At 36.4% G+C, this 23293-nt stretch overlaps 1 protein-coding gene across 3 annotated transcripts; it reads right to left on the bottom strand.

The window, feature by feature from the left end:
- Nucleotides 1–6102: 6102 nt before the first annotated feature.
- Nucleotides 6103–21632, bottom strand: LOC123770364 (sodium/bile acid cotransporter 7). Of its 3 annotated transcripts, none has more exons than XM_045762200.2 (7): nt 21489–21632; nt 18704–18926; nt 17702–17852; nt 16708–16960; nt 14584–14712; nt 13304–13451; nt 6103–10729 (listed from the first exon to the last, which is right to left on the bottom strand). In XM_045762200.2, exons 1-7 carry the CDS (start codon nt 21586–21588, stop codon nt 10708–10710), a joined length of 1026 nt encoding a protein of 341 aa, XP_045618156.2. In that variant the 5' UTR covers nt 21589–21632; the 3' UTR covers nt 6103–10707. The 3 variants fall into 3 exon arrangements, with proteins under 3 accessions (XP_045618156.2, XP_045618158.2, XP_069195893.1); XM_045762202.2 differs by having other exon boundaries at nt 6103–10297; XM_069339792.1 differs by lacking the exons at nt 6103–10729; nt 13304–13451 and adding an exon at nt 13740–14104.
- Between the last annotated feature and the right edge of the window lie 1661 nt (nt 21633–23293).

The following is a 23293-nucleotide window of genomic DNA, read 5'->3' as shown; positions in this document are numbered from 1 at the left end:
AGCTGAAGCTCAACCCCCGCATGCATAGCTAGTTGAGTACGACTAGGTGAGTACAGGCCTTTGAGCCCTCTTCTCGGGGATTAGTCAATTAGTGTACAGGTTTTCAAGCTTATTAGACACGGTCGTGTCTATATTTGAAGCCCTGTATTAAGTCTGCCTTCACCACCTCACGTATGATTAATGCATTATATTTGTTCACTACGCTATCGTTGAACAAATATTCTAATGTTTCTGTGGCACATTCGGGTACTTAACATCTGTGTTCCTTCGTTTGTGTACCATCTATGCTAAACATTCTATAATTGTAAACACCTAAGAATTTTGTATGGGGTGATCATGTCTTCTCTGATTCCTCTTTTTTTTCCAGTGACATGAAGTTTACTTCATTTATACTACATATTCCATAATTGGTCTAACGTATGTGGTACTCAAGGTTCTGAACCTTGTTCAGATTCCTAAAGGCAGTTTTGTTTTGGCCCACTTTGCACATGCAGATAATGCTATTAGTTGGATGTGGACTTTTGGTGTTAAAACCTGTGACAGAACCTATCTCCTATACAGAAGCTTGCGTCCAGATTTCTTCTTTGTGTTATGTTTCTGTAGTTGTCCATGCCCTCATGCTTATGTGTCTATATGTGTCTATATGCCTCTATATACCTCTATTATGTGTCTATATGCCTGCCCGAAACGCTGCGCATACTAGTGGCTTTACAAGATTGTAATTACTATGCTATGTATCCTCACAATCTCAATGTACCTTCTTGTATATATATAAATAAATAAATAAATAAATAAATGTGCTTCGCTTCCTTACATCCTATGTTAAAGCATGGGTTATTTTTATCCCTCTCATTATCCTCCATTTATAATAAGAGGTTAAGTTTGTCGTCAACTTTCTATAATTTCACGCTGAAGAAGTTCTAATTTAGGAATAGTCTTCCTCTGAGCTCTATTTCCCAAGGTATACCTTCGAGAAAGTCTTTCCTCTACTGTATGTAAACCATCTACCTCCTTGTCTTTCACCTAAACAGTGAATACCTTCTTCCGCATGATACTCAAATGTCAATGCACAGTGCTTGCTCATTCCCGGGTAATTAATTATTAAAAGAAGGCACCATGTGTGGAAGACTATTTAGCACCGTCTGTGGGAGCCAAAATGGCCAATATGTCACTCAAGAAGCCAATACGAGAACAAGTCAACACAAGACGATCGTTGTATCAGATTTATCAAGGATTTTTTTCGAGGAACGTGACTCAAAAGGGACATTACGGAAGCTGGCTTTCCAATCAACTTGAAAACTAGGACATTCTACGATACCGTGCACGACTGTAAGGGGGGGAATAATGCAGTTCGCCCAACAAAGCGCAGGTCTTTGTTACATTAAGTGCCCATAAGTTAAACGTGTGTGTGGCCAATACACACATGACACAGCCCGTCACTACCTTCCCGCTTGGTTTCGAAGGTGTTGGTTTGGTGCTCGCCTCCCTGGGGAAGACACATAGGTCACCAAACATCTGCCTAACTGTTTATCTTCCTCAAGGCACATTAGTTTAACGCCGACAAGCGACCTGTACATAGCCGCAAGGCCTTGGCTTTTATTCATAATCGGGAACCCCCTGGGCACATCCTGAAGCTTAACCCGTCCTCCTAATAGAACGTCACAAATTTGACGTATACCCTAAGGTTAAAAATTTTCGTACTAGAAAATGGTAGCGGCTCGCGAAATTGACAAATTGCCCCGTTTTCTGTTTTGGGTCCTCTGGTAAGTTAGGATAAGGGGACTTAAGTACAATTTCTTGACGTTGGGAAACCTTAGGAGGAAGGGCTGGATACAAGACCCATAACCACCCAACTTTACCGTCGCAAGTGAACAGATCATCAAACAAGACGATCTACCTGATATTTACCACGTTATCTTGCGGGTGCAAATTGGTGAAATCTTTTAGGAACAAACTCTACATTTGATAAATGAAGTCACTGGAAAATGTATAAGGCAGACAAGGACAAGCTATATCCGGCACGGGAGATAGTCGAGGGGTCACAGGTGGAAACCGAGTACCAAAATGAGCCACAGAGACACTGTGCAACCTACCCAAACATCACCCAACCAATCAACCCAACCAACCAGGTATCATCACCCCAGCAATTAACCCAAAGCTGTCAGGCGTCCAGTAAACTCTGGGTACTCGAACAGTCACAGCCTAACGGTTGAACTGCGTTAGCCCCCAGCTCCTAAACGCGTGCCCAATAGAACAAAAAGATGATTAAAATCTTAATATTACTTACCAAATGGCCTCTTGAGTGTTGATTTCCACGCGTGCAAGAAGCGATGTTTCCATACATGGTCCCCTGGTATATAAATACTTTTCCTGTATCTCCTTTTCATTATAAGTTCTACACACTTGTATTCAATAAATTTTACTTTTCTTTTTCGTTATCTACAGTGAGCTTTTTCAATCAAGAAGTTGTAGAGAACATATAATTATCAACACAGTATGTGGCAATTCACTAGTCCAATGAGGCTATAAACACTATTGCTCTCCATCACGGCAATTTGCAGCCAAAACTGTCCTACACTTTAGAATTCGCGGAATTATTCGACGTTAATGTTGATTATCACTACACAATATATTTATACATATTACTGTCCCATTGCAATTCCTCCTGGGCTCGTTAATAGTCACAAAACAGACAAAACAAACACATGATCTCGACGCGGAATCTTCTCCCTCCTGCTGCTCTGGGGTCTCTGCTCGATCGTCCCTCCAGCGGCTCACCCCAGAATTTAAGACGCATTCATCTATTTTAACCTACTGTGTGTATACAATATCGACATTTGCTCAAATAGACTTTTATTATAATTTAGTGCATATAATTATGTTTAGGTTAGGCTAGGTGCTTAGGTTTTGCTGTGAATTATTTGTATTTGTGGAACGTGGGTGAAGCATTTAGAGCTGCGAGTCAATTCGAGTGAAGCACAGTTCGAAGAATGTTCGAACTTCTTCAGTTGTGAGTTGTTTATTGAAATTGAAATTGAAATAAGTTTATTGAGGTAAATTACACACAAAGGGATGAGCGAGTTGTTTAAAGTGCTTGTTTTCATCCATAAATAGGGGGTTTGTGGCTGATAAACGAGAACTTGGCCAATATTTATGAGAACGGACTCACTCCCTGTAGGTGAGTGCACGTATCTGTGATCAATTAAGGGGGGGGGGGGAAATAAGGGAAGATTATCAAATAGGAGGAAACTACTGTAGTAGGGAAAAGATGCTGCAGTAATTAGTGTTAGCCACATTAATGTTTATATTCTTTATGAATAACCTGCTAGCTGGAATACAGAGCTATATAAATAAAAAGTCACAGATAGCAGAATAAATTTAAGTCAATGTAGTTTACTATTTCCATGATAATGCGTTGAAAATACGAAAACGTTCGGAACTTTTGTTTCATTATCCTAGTGGCTACTTATGCATAACTGAATCACATGTTTCTTCTTTTGTGATTATTGTGCATATATATATGTTAAATGTTCAAAGGCATGCAATAAAATAAATCCTAGAACTCAGACAGTGACTTCAGACTAGTTTTTAAAACTTCCTAAACCGGAAGATAGAATTTAACATAGCAACATGATCACACATAAAATAAAGAATGTATTGGAGAAAACTGACAAAGTAGACTTTTATTGCCTGCCCAAAACATAAGAGTATATAGATGAATTCCGATTAATGATATATTAATCATTAGGAGAGTTTGGGGGAAAGTAACTTTCAGGAGAAAGCTGTACAGTACTCTTGTGCCAAAACCATCACTAGTTTAATAACTGCATTTTTAAATTTTAAACACTTTCCTTCTTCCCGTAACTACAATTAGGTAAATACACAAACTGTGTTCTGTGATTAAATTCCACAATGAAATACTGCAATTTCAAGCACAGCTCAAGTTTCAGGGTGAGAAATAGATTTATGTATTTTTCACAGATGATCATCATCCAGTTAATTGAGTAATGCATCATGCAATATACAGAGGCTATTACATAGAACTTACTTTCTTTATTCAGTATTATTATCATAATAATGAGAATGCTCTAAGCCAATATGGTTATATAGGCCTGGGACCAGGTGTTGGAACTAGGTAGGTTGCTTAACACCAATGTTTGTGTGATATACATTTGGGTGAAGAGTCCTGTATTGCAGTCACATTACAACTGAAAGGTTCTGGGTTCCATTCCCATGACTGGACCGAGCCATTTGGGCAATGTTTCCTTTCACCTGAAGCCTTTGCTCATCTAGAAGTAAATAGGTACCTAGATGTTAGGCAATGATAAGTCTGTTGCATCATGGAGGTCAGTAGTTCTATGTTACCCTACAATGGTAGACCGAATGTTATGTTTTGTGGGTTGCAAGTGTTGCCTCTTGTCAGTGTGACTCTGGAAGCACCACAATGAAGCAAGGGTATGACTTGTTCCTCCCAGAAAACCTGCTTGTCTTATATTTTTGTTTTATCATTTGTCTTCCTTTTGCTTAATAATTCACCCTCTGAGCATTTTAGATTTTCCACTCTTTTGGAAACAGTTATAAATCTAATATTGTAATGTTTCATATATGTAGTTTAGCTATAAAAACTATACAGTACATTGTTTAATTCTAAATTCAAAGAATTTAAATGGACCACGATTGTAAATAGATGTTTTTACAGTTAAGGGGAACAAAACTACAGTCCTGTTCTTATCTGTAAAGAATTTGTTTGTACAGTAATGTGATTATCTGGCTATCAGAATAATAACTAACTCTGCTTTCAGACAACACTCAGCTCCCTTGTTGAAATCCCTAAACTTGCTCAATATTAACTCCCTCCACACATTCTCTTGTGTCAACTACATTTACAAAACCCTGTTCTTAAATGCAAACCATGCTCTGAAACTCTCCCTGGACAGATGTAATAAGACCAATTATCACCACACCAGAAATAAATATCTCTTTGATATCCCCAGGGTCACACTTAATCTGTGTAAACACTATGCAAATTAAGGGACCTAGTCTATGGAACTCACTCCCTAGTGAATTGAAAAGCTGTCAAACTTTTGCCTCATTTAAAAGCAAAACCAAAAAGTACCTAATTTCATCTTCGTAGTTTCCTACACCGAGCATTAAATTTGCTCTGTATCTAGTGTTACCCAATCTCCCAATTTTTATGTACTTAACCCAAACAACCTTATCATTGTGTTCATTGCTGTCTTCTTTTATGTGCTAGCCATATGCTGTATTGTGCCTACCAATTTTTGTCAACTACCATTCAAGCTGTCATTGCAATCAATCTGAGCTACCTATGTGCTTTAATATACCTACAATTTTCTCTCATCTTTTATTTTTTTTCTTGCCTTGTAACTGTTATCATTTTTTATAAATTTTGCAAGTATTTACCTACTTAAAATTTTCTTAGATTAAGGACCTGCCCGAAACGCTGCACGTACTAGTGGCTTTACAAGATTGTAATTACTATATTATGTATCCTCACAATCCCAATGTACCTTGTATATATATATATAAATAAATAAATTAGAACCTGGCAAACCTGTAGATTTATAGAGTTCAGAATGCTGGGATCTACTAGTCTCCAGATGGGCCATGCGGGTTATTTAGCATATAAACAATTTATTGCTCCAAGATACCGGGTAGTGTTACATTGGAATAAATCCTAGTGCAACTGAAATTCATGTGCAATCTTAGAACCAAGTTTCAGCTGCTCATACCATACCATTTCCTTTCTTTCTTTGAAATTTTAAAATAAAAATATAACACAGTATACAGTAATACATAAATACAATTATCATTCGTACTAATAAAATACACAGATTTTCTGAAGTAGCCTGGAAAGTTCAATAATTTTACATTAAGTTAGGGAAGAGAATTTAAACTGATCTGCAACCTAGTCACTTACACTACTTTGGTTGATACTGAACTTTTTTCATTTTTATTAAAGCTGGAAATACCTGGCAACTTAAACACGCCAACAGCTTCCTGTTGCCATTGAGACCACAAGAGATGGTGCCCCTCAGGTAAACATAAAATATGAAAGAGCGTAAAAGGAAAATCCAAACACAAAATTTAAACTTTTTAATTTCATAAAAATACAAGACAATTTTATTTTAAAAAATCACAGCTCCATGTACTGTATCTTAATAGTTTATACTGTCCAACAAAAAAGCTTTGAATACTCATGATACTCATGAATAAAATGGAATAGAAACTGAAGCAGACAATGTATTTTTAACATGGCTGCATCATACTTCATGAGGCAGAATAAATTATTATTTTGTACCAGTTATATCATTTAACATTGCATTCCTCCGAGTATATTCATAAATTAACATTTTGATTACCTAAAGATAACAACACTGTTAAAATGCTGAACAATGGAATGGAGAATTGGAAACAAGAGAGAAATACAAAGAGCTAAGGTGAGAGAAAGGGAATTAGTTCCCTGGAAAGTAGCTTAGAAGCTACTTCCACGTTTCTCCTGCCCGAAACGCTTTGCGTAATAGTGGTTTTAGGCATTGTATGTACTAGCTCTATCTATAAATCTATCCATTTTTGTAAAATCTCTTGTATGTATGTACCTTACCTGAATAAACATTTATTATTATTATTATACTATATTGGAAAACAGTACCCAGAGCAGTAGCACCCTGGGAAGCTACTCTTTAGGAAGCTACACCCTTAGAAGCTACTTCCTAGGATGCTACACCTTAGGAAGCAACTCACTATGAGGCCACACTCTAGGAAGCTGCACCCAATGAAGCTACATCCTGGGAGGCAGCACTCTGGAAAGCTACCCAGTGGAAAGACAGTGATATATTGCACCTTACGAAACTGTATCCTAGGAAGCTGTATCCTGGGAAACTGCATCCTATATGAGGAGGATACTTGATCAACCAGGCAGTGATTCCCACGTCAAGCTGCGGGCAGCCACTTCCAGCAGCCTGGTTGACCAGTCCAGCAACTAGGAGGCCTGGTCGAGGACCAGACCGCAGGGACACTATGCCCCGAAATCATCAAAGGTAATCGTAAGGTATCCTGGGATGCAGCCTTCTGGCAAGTGGTACTATGGCAAGGAGAAGTGTTTGGTAACAGAAGAGAAGGGTTTGTGAACCTTTAATGGAAGGCCCTTTTACTTAGTATTGCTTGAAGGCTTATCTTTTTCCATTACCTTTAGATAATGACATTGATAAATATATTAGACAGAAACAGGGAATGATGTGTCAGAAATACAGACAGCAAGAAGTTAGGTGGTAACAGATACACGTCTGTTGAGATTAAATAACATTACTACAAAAAAAAATGCTTGATGGGATATAAATAACCAATGCTACCAGAGACATGAATAACCAGTGCTACAAGTGATCAATGATACAAGGGGGGCATAAATTAATACATGTGCCATGAATGATCAACACTATTGGGACATGCATACTGCTACATGGGCTCAATGAATAGTGAAAGGTGCATGACTGCACCAAAGATCACAATTTACCAGGTCACAATTATGCATAGAATATAATCAGATACATGCAAGAAGCAACATGTTGAACTTCTGCAGCTTGCATCTGAAGGCACTTTTTGATTACATCAAATTTCATCCACAAAACATTGCTGATATAATTCTTGTGAAGAAAATGGATGAGGGAGAATAACAAAAGATTTCAGTGTACAATATCACTGTATCAGGTAACAAAGAACAAAAGGAGATAAATATCTGTGAAGAAAACACAGAATATATAATGTAGTACAATAGAGAAAGGGGATTGCAATAGCTGTCCCTGCAAAAAAATAAAAAAAAGTGAAACAAATAGGATCAGAAGGTAAGAATGTAAATGCTGCACAGATTACATTTATGGCAGATATGACATGGAAATGATAGCAAATACCACTACTTACCAAATGCATATAGAAACAGACTAGGTACTGTACAGAGGTAGATATGTAACATATTGTCATATGCAAAGTAACCAGATTTTGAGAGTAGAGGTTGTATTGAAGAGCTGATATACTGTATTAGAGTAAATTTACAGCATATATAATTGCTGAGGAAGTGTCACACTTACGAGTACAGTACTGTACTGTCATGCTATGTCTGATGAGTACAACACAGTATTCACATATACTGTACTGTATTTGTACGCATGTTATTTCCTACTGCATTTGAAGGAAACCTTCATCACCTACACCAGAGTGTATGTAGATAATGTGTCAAATCTTGGATTGGCTACCTTACCAGCTTGGTGCCTCAAAGACCTCTAGTGGATTTTGCCATATCCCAGATCAAGTTACTTATAGATAAATTCTATTATACAAAGTGAGATACAAACTGATAAGTAAGGGTGCATGATTAGTGTCCCCAACAATGATTTTAAGCATTACCCATTTGAAATACAGTACAGTATTTGAAAAAATGTTACTACTCGTAAATGTGTGTTACATACATTTATATGCCATTTAATTAAAAAAATAAAGATGTAAATTTATTAATATTAGTTATGAAAATATACCATTTGTCAAATACTTCATGTATACACTTGAGTTCTAACAACATTAAATGTACCCATTCATCCTGGTAATTCTAATAACCTACTCAACATCAGCTTTTCAGTAAGGGTACATTTAAAATTTATTTATCAACTAGCATTCTCTCAAGAAGAAATTTGTTTCATTATATTTCATTTCGTTTTGTAGCTTTTTGGGATCGCCTTACCATCTCGGTACAGAGGACCTCATTCCTCACCAGAACTACAGTACTGTATTTCCTTTCTGTTGCTACCATGTTACTGCTGCATACCAAAGAGAACCTCTTCACTCTGAATAAGTCTTAACGACAAGGCTTTGCTAAAATTCATTGCAATGAAGATCACTTTGTACAAAGACAATAATATTACTGTATAAGAAAAAATATCCTCAAAAATGAGACAAATACATAAATACAAATGATTGTGATACATCTATTAAAAGCCTGTTCATACTAAATATATAAATAACCCAACCCACCCACACACACATACCTTTTTTTTTCACGTGACGATATTTTAGCCAGTCCTTGACCCTTATGCAGTTGCAACCGAGACATACAGGGAAGGAATTGCATTTAAAGGTGTATCATACTTACATTATATGTTCATAATATAAACAAAGCAATGAGAATACCGTTAAAAAAAATTAATGCACACCTTTAAATGCAACTCATAACAAGTTATTAAATTTAAAAATCTATGAAAGTATGCATAAAACCATGTATTTAAAACATTTACATTGACTGCATTATATTGTAGAGAGCTCCTGAGAATGTAGTTCTAACCTAAGATTCATTTATAACTTCGATCCAATTTTGATCAAAATTAATTGGTCCTGAAATATTATTCTTTACAAAAACAAGCTCATTTTGAATTACTGTACATTTTTAGATTTTGCTCAAATATGGCTATCAATACCTACACAAATTCTTATTATTTATGGTGGTTCCACCTTAAGGATCAGTGATGCAGAAAATAAACACACTGTGCTTGTACTGTACTACACAACAAAAGCTTAATTATCTGGCACCTTTTGATCTTGAAAACATTTGTAACCAATATCTCCCAATACAAATGCGTAATGCAGAAACCCCATGAGATATCCATGAGATATCACTGGGCATGTCTCCACATGATCTCATATCATCTCAAGACTTCTCACCAATAAATAGATAACCGATCCTTATAACAGAATTAATTACTGTCCCTTATTGCAAGCTTAAATTGCTATCCAATGCACGATTTACTCAGAAACTGTCAGTGTCTACCCGCTTCTAAAAAGATTCAGGACAGCAGGATAAACAGCTGCACTCCAGCAAAGAACTTGCCACTCCAAACCTACCTTAACCTCGAGCAAGAGTCCTATGTTGACCAGACCACACACTAGAAGGTGAAGGGACGACAACGTTTCGGTCCGTCCTGGACCATTCTCAAGACAATCGACTTGAGAATGCACCAAACATAAAATGAGCCTAGAGTACAGTATTCAGTAGTAGTGGGCATCCATCAGTTTCAGAACTAATGGATGTTCAGTATTCAATGAACAGTGAAATAAGGTCAATATTCACTGAAAATCCCTGCATGCAAGACCGACGCATGATACCAGAAAAATATAGGGTGGCTTGTGTTAGGGAGGCTAGAGATATGTTGTGGCTCTGCCACTTGCTGGCAGTTAACACAGGTTGCCAGGCAGGAAAAGTAGTCGTTAGTGAGAGCCTTCCTTTGACAGTCACCTGCAATACCAAAAAGGATTTGACTTTTTTATGAACAAACCTCCATCAGTCATTCTGGGATGGACTGCACATTTGCTATTTGCTAGTGATTCCATACACCTTGCAGGAACTACTTGAGTTCCATGTGAAGTGGGTGCAGACTGTCCTCCTGTCTAAGTATGCATGAACCTGTTCAATAAAGCAGAGCTTACCATAGAAAGCAACTAAACGTGTGGCTCAGAAAACATATTATATAATATTTCCTTCAATAGTGTTAGCATATACTCTGTACTGCATATCAATATAATACTGTATATCAATATTTCCAAATACTGCCTTTCTATTTTGGCTTTTATTTAATTTTCTTCGTACTGTAGTTGGGACTAAGGGTATTTAATTTTCTGCTGCCAAGACTCATTAAATGCCTTTCATTAAACTTCTGAAGCGAAAACTCTGTGGAAAGAAAAATCTAATAAGAATCAAGTTTGTTCAGTTAACTGTAATAAGGTATAGATTTCTACAGAATATAATACAGTACAGTAATACCAAACTTTGCTGCAAAATACAATGACTCGTCACTTTCTATAGCTTGATATTTCCAAAAATTTACTATCCAGAGGGTAGGTATTTTTTTTATTTTACTAAACACTAGCTAAATTTTGCATGATATTGAGAGAAATTGGGAAAAAAATTAGCTTTGTGAGCTCTCTGGGATGAATATTTAAAACATGTAACCTTAAACTCAAAATTTATAAATTTGGATGTGCCACTGTTTTGCCAGAATGCATCACTTGTGGATAGTGAGAACTCACTGTGTATCAGTTTTATTTTTCACTAACAGGCTGAAGTAAATATTTGTATTTATTCAACCTTTGTCAAGCAACTCCCTACCTTCATATCTAAATTATTAATCAATTCATCTCTGATATGACTCCATCTTAAGGGAAGCTAAAGTAATATTAACTCCATCAACAAAACAAAAGTGTAATCTCTTCCCATCTTAAAACATAAGTAACACTAATGATCTGAGCCATTACATAATAGAAAACAGATTAAAGTCTTCAACAAATCCCATACTGTATTATACATAAGGGATTCATCTTGACTTTCTTACAAGCTATAGATAAGCATCATAACTATTTAAGTTTCTTTGTTATCAAGTCTAATCTTTGTCCAGAGAAAACACTTTAGTCACATCCAGCAATTTTAGCATTAACAAAATGATAAATCACTGATTGAAATGAAAACCCCTTTCTAAGTGCTACCAAAGTAGCCACTCTTAGCCATATGCATTGGACTTACAAAGGCACACTTTTTTGTGTCTCTGAGTGACTCTAGCTCCAGATACACACACACCCCTTTGCAATTTGTCTTGTGCCAGCTATATATGGAGCAGAGAGCTCGCTATACGGTTAACCTATATCCACTTTCAGGTGAATACACACACCATAACACACAGACATCCTTCACATTGTACTAAACTCTCAAAAAGTAAACCTTAGACACTTGAAAATTGCCAAGATTCACTCCAAACCTACAGATAACCAGCGATAACGGTAACCAACTACTCAGACAAAGGCATTCCAGTGGATATAGTATACATACTACTGAGCCTCAACAGAATGCAACCCTATGACACATTGACTAACTCCTGGGTACCTATTTATTGCTAGGTGAATAGGCGCATTAGGTGATAAGAAACGCACCAAACCATTTCTATCCCAACTGGGATTCGAACCCAGAATTCCCAATTGTGAGTCGAGAATGAATGCAACTGTACTGCCTGGACCTTAAAGCAATACTCAAAAATTTCCTCCAGTGCCATGATGTGTATCACTCCTGCCAGACTCCAATACTCCATGTTCAGACACAGTGGGATCTTACTTGAGGAAGCAGCCAAATATAAGATCTCGGAAAGTGCGTTTTGAAGTAACAAGCATCAATGCCGTTTTTTGGGGTTGCACTCAAGATGGTACGGACATATTCCTGAATTACTGGTTGGCATTCTTGCTTTCAGTGGAGGCTTTCTTATTATATAAATATTGTTTTTATTTTGGTTACCACACTAAGCAAAATGCCTCAAAACTAGATAGGTTGCATAAATTCCCTCCAACAAATTAGGTGTAAGCCACATTCATGTTAAATGAGCACAGAAAAGCTTCTAATCTCAGAAGACATATGTGGTGACAACAAAAGGTGGAATTCCTGGCAGAAAGACCACACCTGTGCCCATTCTCCTCTCACCTGTGTACACAGCATTGAAATAAAATTAAATAGGAAATCATTTGGCACTGTATGAAAAGCAAGAACTTGCACTCAAGAGGACACACAGAACACAATGGCAAAGTCAAGTGACAAGTACAAATTGTAGGTACTCTTACATTATGGCAAATATAAAAGATAGTGCTGGATGAGCACTTCAAGATTGACAAAAAAAAATGCAACTGATAAATAAAATCATATAAATCAAAATTATTAGTGTCAGTGACCAATTCACCCAGAAGATGGTAACAGAGTTGAAAAACAGAGACACAACTGCTGCACTAGTAAATTAAATAGAAGTAGTCAGCAACACAGAGCAGCTGCCCCTTGGTTTTGAGATTTATTGATGCTGACAAACGTTATAGCTAATATGCAGAAATTCAAGAAAAGATAATGTGAATAAAAGTATAAAATTCAACCAAATTTTAATTTGTTCATTGTTAATCATATCCTCCATAGGGCATAAGTGCTAAAAGCTTAAACTTTCCAAGGTTATGCCCTGTGGACTTCATTTCCTCCTAGAAACTTTCCCCGAACCCAATCTCGGTAATCTATCGACCCTGACTGAACATAGAACAAATATGTTTAAATTTGCTCTTGTAAGTCCCACATAAATAATGAAGACAAATCCTTTAATTACACAAGTGAATATAACAGAAATAATACTTGGTTTATGAAAATAGATGCCAAGAGCAAGAGGAAGGCATATATTCCAAATTTATTTCTAAACAATACGAAAAATCATTGCATAAAGGCATGTCTGACCTTTCAGGTGCATGCCGAGCCCAGGCAATTAGGTAAGGTGTGAGGGTCCCCCCCAGCACCATCTGCAGCGGGTGATAAACTAAGAGTGGAAGAGCTAATTCCCCCAGCGCAGTCACCTCAGACACTAATATACGAAGTATAGGAAGACCTAGAATGAATTCACAAAATGATGCGTTAAATACCTGCACAAGTCATATCAACATAATATACATCAATGATTACTCTATAATCAAAAGTTGTTAACCAAAGGACATGAAATTAATATGTTAACACTTTCAATTACTGTACTATAAATTAGTGTCGATATAATAACTATTCTTAAAAATAAAAAAAACATTACTGTACAATACTTTGAAAATCTAATTTTTTTGTAATAAGTTGAATTTTGAATACTTTATAACTTTTATTAAAGTCATTTTACAAGCTCATCATAATAACTATTATACTACCATAATACACCGACTGTGATGTATTATGTAAATAATATATCACATTTCCTGTTATGTAAATAATACATCACAGGAAATACACTGCAGTCTTGTACAAAATTTGTGAAGTGGCAGGAAAGAGTACTGGAAGTTGAAATACACATTTAGTATGTGTATTTAAACATTAAGTGTTGAAATTAAAACTCACATTAACTCTGACAACATTAAGTGTATTTATTTATTATTTATCCATATACATCTCAGATGGTTTGTTTCCCTTTGAGTACACTCCATCCATGAGGTGATGGTTGTATGTAGAGTCCACTCTAGATATATCAAGTACCTTCACATTTATTGATTCTTCAAGGAGCTCCTGAAGTATCATTCAAAGAATTCTACATTCCAGCATGGCTTATGAAAGTGAAAAAATTCTTACTGGTTTGTATTAACATGAAGCAGAGATTATTAATGATAGATGGTAATTAAATTTCAACTTTTACTGCCATTATTCTGTAGCAAGATGGGATCTGATATAATATCCATTGAAAAGTCAGACAGAATAATTATTAAAGGGATATTTTACTCAGTGTGAGGTCGACAGTGAAAATAAGTGGTGCTGCAGAAAGGGTAAAACTGTGTAAGAAAGTATAATGAAAGAAGAGCTTTTCCATGCAAAAGACAGGAATGAAAAAAAGATAAAACATTGTGCAGATGGAATGAATGAATGAATGCATTTACAGCAATACATGAATTGCTGTAAATGTAAATGTGAATTGCAAACAAAACAAATCAAAGAAATGGTAAAGTTTTGAGTAAAAATATAAAGTATTACTGTTTTGATATGAGGCAGACCTAGTGTGAGTGACTTGTGAGTGGAGCAGAACATGATGGCCAAGGTGTCGCCTCGGGAGAACCAACCCACCAGCCATCGGTGTGACACCCACCAGGTGCCATACAAGAGAGCACACTGCATACAAACCACTGAAAATAATGCAATAAATTTGGTTTTAAATAAATATGGAGTGCTCCATTCTGAGCATGCCACTCAGTTGTTACATGAACATAGGTCTATTGAATAATAATAATAATAAAAATAATAATAATAATATTTATACAAAAGTACACACATGTGGATACACGGTACAGTAGAGAAATGTGCATTATATAAAGATACTAATACAGAGCACATCAAGCCAAAATCACGAATAGTCATGCAAGTCATCATTCTGGCACGGGCATAATGGAAAATTTCACAAACAGAACAACAGGATCATCATTAGTGCTAGGGGACCAACAGGTTATATTCAACCCAGTTGGGAATGGACTCCAAAAGGTTAACTGATATAAATAGAAAGCAATTTCAAGCTCAGTAGTGAACTAACTACTTGGTGGCCCACCTGGCAACCAATGCCAACCACCGTCTACAGTGTTTTCCCGATTTGAGCCACCCTCAAGTACTTCCCCAAGTAACTAAAACTTTTTGCATAGAGGGAAAACAGGGTTGGAAGGAAAAGGGAGCAATTGAATGGGCTGTTCAAAAAGTAATTTCTTTTTAGCATTATAGTTTAAATTATCCCACTTAGTTGCTCACTGTGATTAGAACACATAAGGAAACAGTCATAGATTTAAATAAAAATGGTAATTGCTCACCTGTGCTCATGAATTGTGCTTAATGAATATTGGCAGACAGTCACGCCTCCAGCACATTCAACCAGAGGAAAGGGCTCACCCACAACAACCAAAGTTATGATTAGTGGGAAGACAACCTGCCCAGAGCCACAACAGTGGTGGCACAGGCATGGAATCTTAGGTAGGCAGTGGGTCTCAAAGATGAAATTTGATTTCCAGAAACACATTATCTTGATTTTAGCAGGTAATAGCCAAGAAGTCTTTGCAAGTCACAATATTCCACAGAACATGAACTCAAGTACTGTATGCAGGCGACGAGTCACAATAATGTGGCTTTAGGATGTTGACCAGACCACACACTAGAAGGTAAAGAGACGACGACGTTTCGGTCTGTCCTGGACCATTCTCAAGTCCATTGTGATGAAGTTGATGCAGGCAATAAATAGGCAAGAGTGAGGTTAGGAGCAAGGTATGGTGTAGTAGACCATATCACTACTACATCATACCTTGCTCCTCACCTCTCTCTTGCCTATTTATTGCCAGCATCAACTTCCTCATCACAATCGACTTGAGAATTGTCCAGGACGGACCGAAACATCGTCGTCCCTTCACCTTCTAGTGTGTGGTCTGGTCATCAAGTACTGTATACACCTGTAGCATCTCTTTGCTTTCTCACCATGTTGCTGTACCCAAATAAAACCTACATGTATTGTTCATAACAAAAAACAATATAATAATAATCTGAATAATAATGAAACAAATGAAAGGCAGGATGGGACCATTATCATAGGATCAAAGTACTGTATAGCAGAAGCACAAGCATCATACCAAAATTGTACAGCCCCTTGCTGCACAGTGTTGACTAAGTTCAGCTAAAGGTGGGAGATATTAGACAATTAACCCCTGATTGGATAACCAGAAACTCCAGGTCCTGATATTGCTTACAGACATGTGCCCACCTAATTATGCTTGTGGGAGTCGAGACTTCAGCTCTTTGGTCCCGCAGATGTTAGAGAGGAATGCTGCAAGCAAAGGACATGTCATGACATCATGGGTCTAAAATAGGTAGAAAGTTACTTGAACATTACCACACCATAGACAATCTGAGGTAAATGGGCCTTGGAATGGTAAATCAGGGTGAAGATGAAGGAAGAGGGCATCAGGAGCAGAATCCTTATTGGCTCACAAGTCACAAGGGATAATGCTGGTTCTAAAAGAGAATGAGCCACCTACAACAAGTGAAAGCAAGCATGGGCAAGTATAATAAATGGAGCCAAAACATTTAGAAACCAAGTTGAATATAATAAATAGTAAAACTTAGATTCATACAGTATCATTAATTCTAACCTATTAAGACTGTGGAGGCCATTCTTGGAAGCAGTTCTTCTAATCTGGATGATCTAAACATATCACAAAAAGTTGAGTAAATGATGAGAAGCAGCATCCATTGCCCCAATGTTCCTAAAGAAGATCCCCGAGACATGATGACCGGGTGAATACCTCTTCTCTGGTACAAGTGACCAGCACACAGAGGCATTAGCACAGTGAGCGTAAGATACAAGATTGTATCAATGATTGGGATGGATGCCGAGACACCAAGCTGTGCAGAAATGATAAATGAATGTTTTATAACATAAAAAACACTTAAAACAAAAAATGACAGAAAATCAGGCTTCGAGTTCTATGAAAAGTATCTTTCTGACCTGAGGAGACGTACTCTCTTCAGTATGATCTGCTTCCTTCATGACAAGCATCAAGTAAAGTCAGGTAGGATGACAAACTGCACTGGGGGCCACAGGAAACATTTCAAAACTGTGCACCTTATATGATCCTGCAGTGACGTTTGGAAAATATCTCGGTGGCACTAGTATTGTGTGGGAATTCTATGAGACTATGGAGGATCTTTACTGTAACAAAAATCATATACCTTATAGAGCAGCAAAATCACAAGCTTTGAAATTACAAGTCAAAAGTAACATGTAAATGTAGTTAAGTATCCTGAATTAGCAGAATATAGCATCCAAAAATTTTATGGACTGAATACTAATTAAGTGATATCAAACACTGTACATCATAATAAACTTAATGAAATGGCTGCAGTCCTGGTAACTTAGCACTCGTGTCCTGATTTACAGTCTTGAAAATTTACAAAATACTATAAAATAAATGAGTGTGCAATACAGTATAAGAATACAAATTTATGAATGAGATCAATTTACTAAAAAGCACAATATTTAATGTGTAAGCTCTTCTAGTACAGTGACACTAAAATTCAATGCTACAGCAGAAATGTAAATGGATATGAATTAGAACAAAATATCAATTAGAACTTACAACTCACCCATAGCCTTAAAGATAAAGGTGTTAAAAACAACCCCAGAAAACTTCCCACGACAGAATTAAAGATGGCTGCCGCCACATTTCCTCTACACGTTCGTGTAAGGATAACAGCAGATGAAACAGGGGGTGGCATGCAGCTCACAACCTGAAGACTGAAAATAGCATTTAATAATAATTTGTTGCTGAAAAATGGAATATCAAGATAACATACATGCTTTAATTTTCTAATAGATATATTCACAGATGTTCAAAAAAAAAAAAAATATAGATCAACTTTTAAAATCATACAATTTTGTGCATAAACATATTACAGTACATAAATATATCCATAAACTATTTACATGAATTTTTTAGAAATGGGTAAAGCCTTTGTGATGACATCAGTGGCCAATTAAAGAAGAGTCGATGAGCTTCATAAACGAATATTAATGCAGTATTGCAATCGTTAATAACTTTTTATACTGTAGTTAAACTTGAATATATTGATATAATGCTAGACTAAATAAAAGGTACAGTATTAATATATATATATAAAAAACAATTACATATATTCATAAACTGTAATTAAATGTTAATTGCATAAAGAAATCATGTTAATGTGATGCATCAATGAGAAAACCAGTAGGAACCATAAGGAGGAGTCGAACTTATGCTCTGAGTACTCCCAAGAAAAGGTCTTAGACAACTACACCACAATTTGGTCAAAAGGAATTCAAGAATTTTTTCAAAAAGAAAAAACAACCTGGGACTCAAGTGAATCCCAGGAAGAAATTCTTTGAACCATGTCATGGGGTAGTTGTCTAGGGCGTTTGCTTGCGAGTATCCCATGCATAGGTTCGAAGCCTCCTCATGGCTCCTACCGATTTTCTCATCAATGTTAATCTTATATATAAAAGAGAAGTTATATATGACAGCTCCAATATACTGCATAATCAGATTTTAATAATTAAATATTTCATACAATAAATAAAACAATAAATAAAACTTCAAATGAATACCTTACCCTTCTAAAAGAGACTTATTTATATTCCCAAGACCATGCAGTACAAGACACACCATTTTCATTAGAAGTGGATATATTAAAAATGTTGTTCCTTGTACAAAGACATGTAACCAAGTTTGAGACATGGCAGCATGGACGTCACTTGCCTGCAGCGACAGACCACTAAGGAACAAGATGATTGACACAGCTCCACATTTCACAGTTATCTCAGGGTATATTAATCCTGCAAAATAAATATTTGGCAACTATTGTCTTTGTATTAAAAACTACATGTTTTTACTTCATTTGAGTACCCCAAAGAACAGCAGAAACACAAATACAGTACATCTAATTTTTCAGCATTTCATATGTAGGCCTAACCACTGTAAAACTAACTGAATTGAAGTATATTCCTAGTGTTTTAAAAGCCATAGTAACTGTTAAAACACTTACTACAAGCTGTATTAGCTATTCAGACCATAAATTGCGAACCATATTAGCCGCTGTCAGATCACTTACTACAAGACAATGTTGTCAGACTTGTCATTCCATAGCATTATGTTGAAACTTTACCAAGAGAGATTTGTACCATAAACCAATGATGCCATATATGTAGGTAAATCATAACAATTTTAGATAATCCAGATTTTGTAACACATTAGTACTGTATAGGCTAGTAGTATAAGTATGCATACAAAAATTGTATATATAATAATAAATTGGGTGACAAGTTACAGAAAGTTTTTCTGAATTTTTGGAAGTACAGTATAAAGAATGAATAACATTCAAGTAAAAATTAGTGAAATACCGTTTCACCAATATTACTACCACATATCATATACCAGTAGGCAGTGGTATTTATCAATATTATTACAGTGCATAATTAAGAGGCTTCATAGTAAATTCACAATTATTACAATATGCAAACCTTGTAGATGGACCTACTCATGTCATGTAGTCTAATGTTTAACTTTAATAAAATTATTATTTTCATAACCATTAGTACTCAGGGAAAGTAATTTCATATCCTTGCTAAGGCTCTAAGGTAAAGTTGCCAGTTGTTGGCCACTTCCAGATTCAATTCAATTTCTTTCTATATTATGCACCCCATACCCATCCCGTGGGCGGTGGTGTAAAGGATTACAGAGGTACATAATCGGTTCAGGAACTGAACCCTCTAATTCGTTTAGCTAAGCAAATAACAATGTTTGACGCTAGTTACAAAATTATCAATGTTGTATACACATGTACACACCCTCATACATACATGTACATGTACATATACTGTAAATATATATACTGTACATGTACATATATATATACTGTAACGCTAAGTTATAAGGGATTAAGTAGAAATCTAGCATTTGTAGTTTGGGAATGCTGTTAGTTTGATATAAGAGGTTCATATGTAATACTGTATTATGTTTACACTATGTTGGATATACTAGTACTGTATTTATGCCTAAATGTATTTTAATATTCATCTATGGTAATACAGTACTGTATAGTGTTGCCAGATGATAAACACTATTATAATGATGACTATTAAAATACTGTATGTTTAAAAGATGCAGCATAATGGTCATTTAACACAGTATTTACCATAGATGGTTCAGAACCGAAAGGTCACGTGATCAATTCCTACCATGAGGGAGAGATGTTCAAGCACATTTCCATTCATGTGATGCCTCTGTTTACCTAGTATCAAAAGGCACCAAGCTGGGAAGACTATATAGCTGTTCACCTAGTGACATACTGTACAGGTACTTGGGAGCTGGGCAACTGTTGGGCTGTGCCCTGGGTAAGGTCAGTAGTTGGCCTAGGGGGGACTTCAATAAATTTAACAGGCTCCATGTCTCCAGAAATGGGAAACATGTTTATACTTCAGCCACCAACACATTTTTTATTAATATATTATTACATTAGGCACTGAATCCACAGCCATGATTGTAGTGTAATTCCTATAGATAAACTTGAATGTTTTAAAATTTCTACCATACATTTTCCAAGTTATTAAGTACATTTTTCATTTTCCAAGTTATTAAATACATTTTTTATTTAACTTAAAAACAGCAAATGTAGCCCATATAGCCAAGGGTAGGCAGCTTTACATCTGCCTTTAAATATGGAGATCAAAGTGTCACTCACTAAGTACAAAAGCATCCAGTACAATCTCCAGACCCAAAATGGAGAGACCATGAGCTCACACCAGTGATGAGCACACAGATACTGTTTAGATTGTACCTGTATTTTAATTATGGAATGTGCTGCACACAAGTACCATAATAATGGAACAAAATCAGGGCTACAACACTGTACCCCAAAGACTTTCTTATTTAAATTTGGGGATCAAGCAGTCTTTTCAGACGTGATGAGATTTTGTAAAACTCTTTGTATCTAAATAACACACGCCAATTGGGTTACACATTCTTAATTGCGGACGGATTAAGAATGTGTCCCCAGTTTAACAGTATTCATGCAAATCCTAGAAACCCTTACATAACCTACGGATTGTGGGTATAATTACGGGCTCACCATAGCCCATGCTACATGGAAATTTTAGTGTCGAGTAGCTAAACAGTGGGTATAACCCAATGGCGAGTAACATCATTTGGACACAGGCCCATGTGCTACGTTACTTGTATATACAGGCCTTTGGGACACCGCACTTTAACGATATAATGCAACATAATGTAACAACGTATTTTGTCCGAATTCCGAGTAAAATCACGTGTTACCAGTCACTGATCACCATCAGATCCGTCTGCCTTAACCCAGGTTATATTATGGGCCCTACAGGACTCACCTCCCTTCGAGCCCACTCCGGGTGCAATAAATGCCAGAACTATGACAGCGCACATGGTATATATGAACCAGTGTCGGGAGAAGGTCTCTCTGGCACCCATTTTATCGCCCGTCGCCACCCGGCCGACTGTCAGTCGTGGCAAGTCCCGAGCCTTTGTTGACAAACAAACTTGTGCTGGCCGCGGGGTTATTATTATATATATTTTTTTAATTGGGGAAAAGGGCAATATCGAGAAATGATCTGAAATAAGTCTGTGGATGTAGATTAATATTTATATTAATCTACATTATTTAGAGTAATAAATATTTAAGTATCCTCTGGTACTTTATTTCGCGGCGCGTTTCATTTGCTCACTTTTCTTGACATTGAAAACTAACCTTTCTAGTGTTTCTGTGGCTTTATTATTTGGGAATTCATTTTCCATTCGTGCCCCCTTTGTTTTTGACCTTCCCATTCAATATCATGTCTTTGTCTGCCCTTGTCACTTCCCCTTGAGATTTTGTAAGTGGTAGTCATGTCTCTCTTGCTCTTTCTTTTCCTGTATTGTGAGGTTCATTCCTTTAGCATTTAATATTTGCAACGCATTTCACTTCTCGTAACTCATGCCTCTAAGCTCTGAAAATTATCCGGAATTATCCTCTTGTCTTTCTCCAGTTTAGTTTTGTTTGATTAGGTATATGAGGACTTCTTGCTATAGCTGCAGAAATGGTCTGATGTATGTGGTACATAAGGTCCTAAATGATTCCTTATTCAAATTTATAAAGGCAATTCTTATGTTAGCCAATCAATAAACCTGTTAGATTCATGCAAATTCATAAATAAAGGTATGCATTAGTATCATAACACATGCCACATAATAATTTCATTTATAATAAAACCCATCTATGATAGACCGGTAAACAATTTACAAATTAAAGGTAAATTACGTGGTATTTTAAAATCTGTTGAAATGAAACTAAAACATTTTATTCTGCTTTTATTTCATAACAATTTGTCATTAGCAATCCAACGTTGCCTTAGTTAACCTCTCACTACAGCTTTATGACTGGCATTATGAAGCCCTCAACCTAGTCGCTGATAGAATGGTCTCTGCCAGAAAGGAGAGGTGGTGCTGCTTATTCTCACTGCACAGGTGAGTGCTGTCAGTCTGTGCAGCAAAGGTTTCTGGCAAGAGTGTGCAGCACAGGTGCGTGGCAAGAGTATGCAACACGGGTGAGTGTTATTCTGAAACAGACTACAAGTCCAGCCACACTGGCAGCTCCAGCTGACTTCCCATCAACGTTGAAGAATCAGTAATCTTATATCACTCGTTTTATAATTTGTTTATATGCTGCTTCTATGTTTGGTTACACTCTAAACAAAACAAGGACACGAACATACACAACAAAAACATATTTGGTTGACGTTTCTGTTGCACTTGCTACTACAACTCTCATAAGTACCACAGTTCCAAAATCCTAACTAACTACCATACATTTCATCTACTGCATAACTGCATATAACCACCACAACCTTTAGCAGGCGTTCGCATCTACAACGGCTCTTATCCAACTTGTCTCGATCACAATAAATAACTTTCACAAGTTGTATCACAATTTATATCCACCACAACCCCTGTATACCATAGTATATACGTACCACTACTCTTAACTGCCACAATACATACTTTTCAAAACCCTTAACAACCACAACTTTCTAACTGCCACAACTCCGGTAACTACTACAAATATTATCTACTACAATTCCTAGTTCCCATAACTAATAGTTATCTCAACATCTAACGGTAGAAATTTCTATTTTACAGC

The sequence above is a fragment of the Procambarus clarkii genome, chromosome 42 (genome assembly GCF_040958095.1).
Source record: "Procambarus clarkii isolate CNS0578487 chromosome 42, FALCON_Pclarkii_2.0, whole genome shotgun sequence".
NCBI classification, from domain to species: domain Eukaryota; kingdom Metazoa; phylum Arthropoda; class Malacostraca; order Decapoda; family Cambaridae; genus Procambarus; species Procambarus clarkii.
The sequence above is the reverse complement of the archived record's forward strand: the minus strand, read 5'-3'. Positions and strand labels throughout refer to the sequence as shown.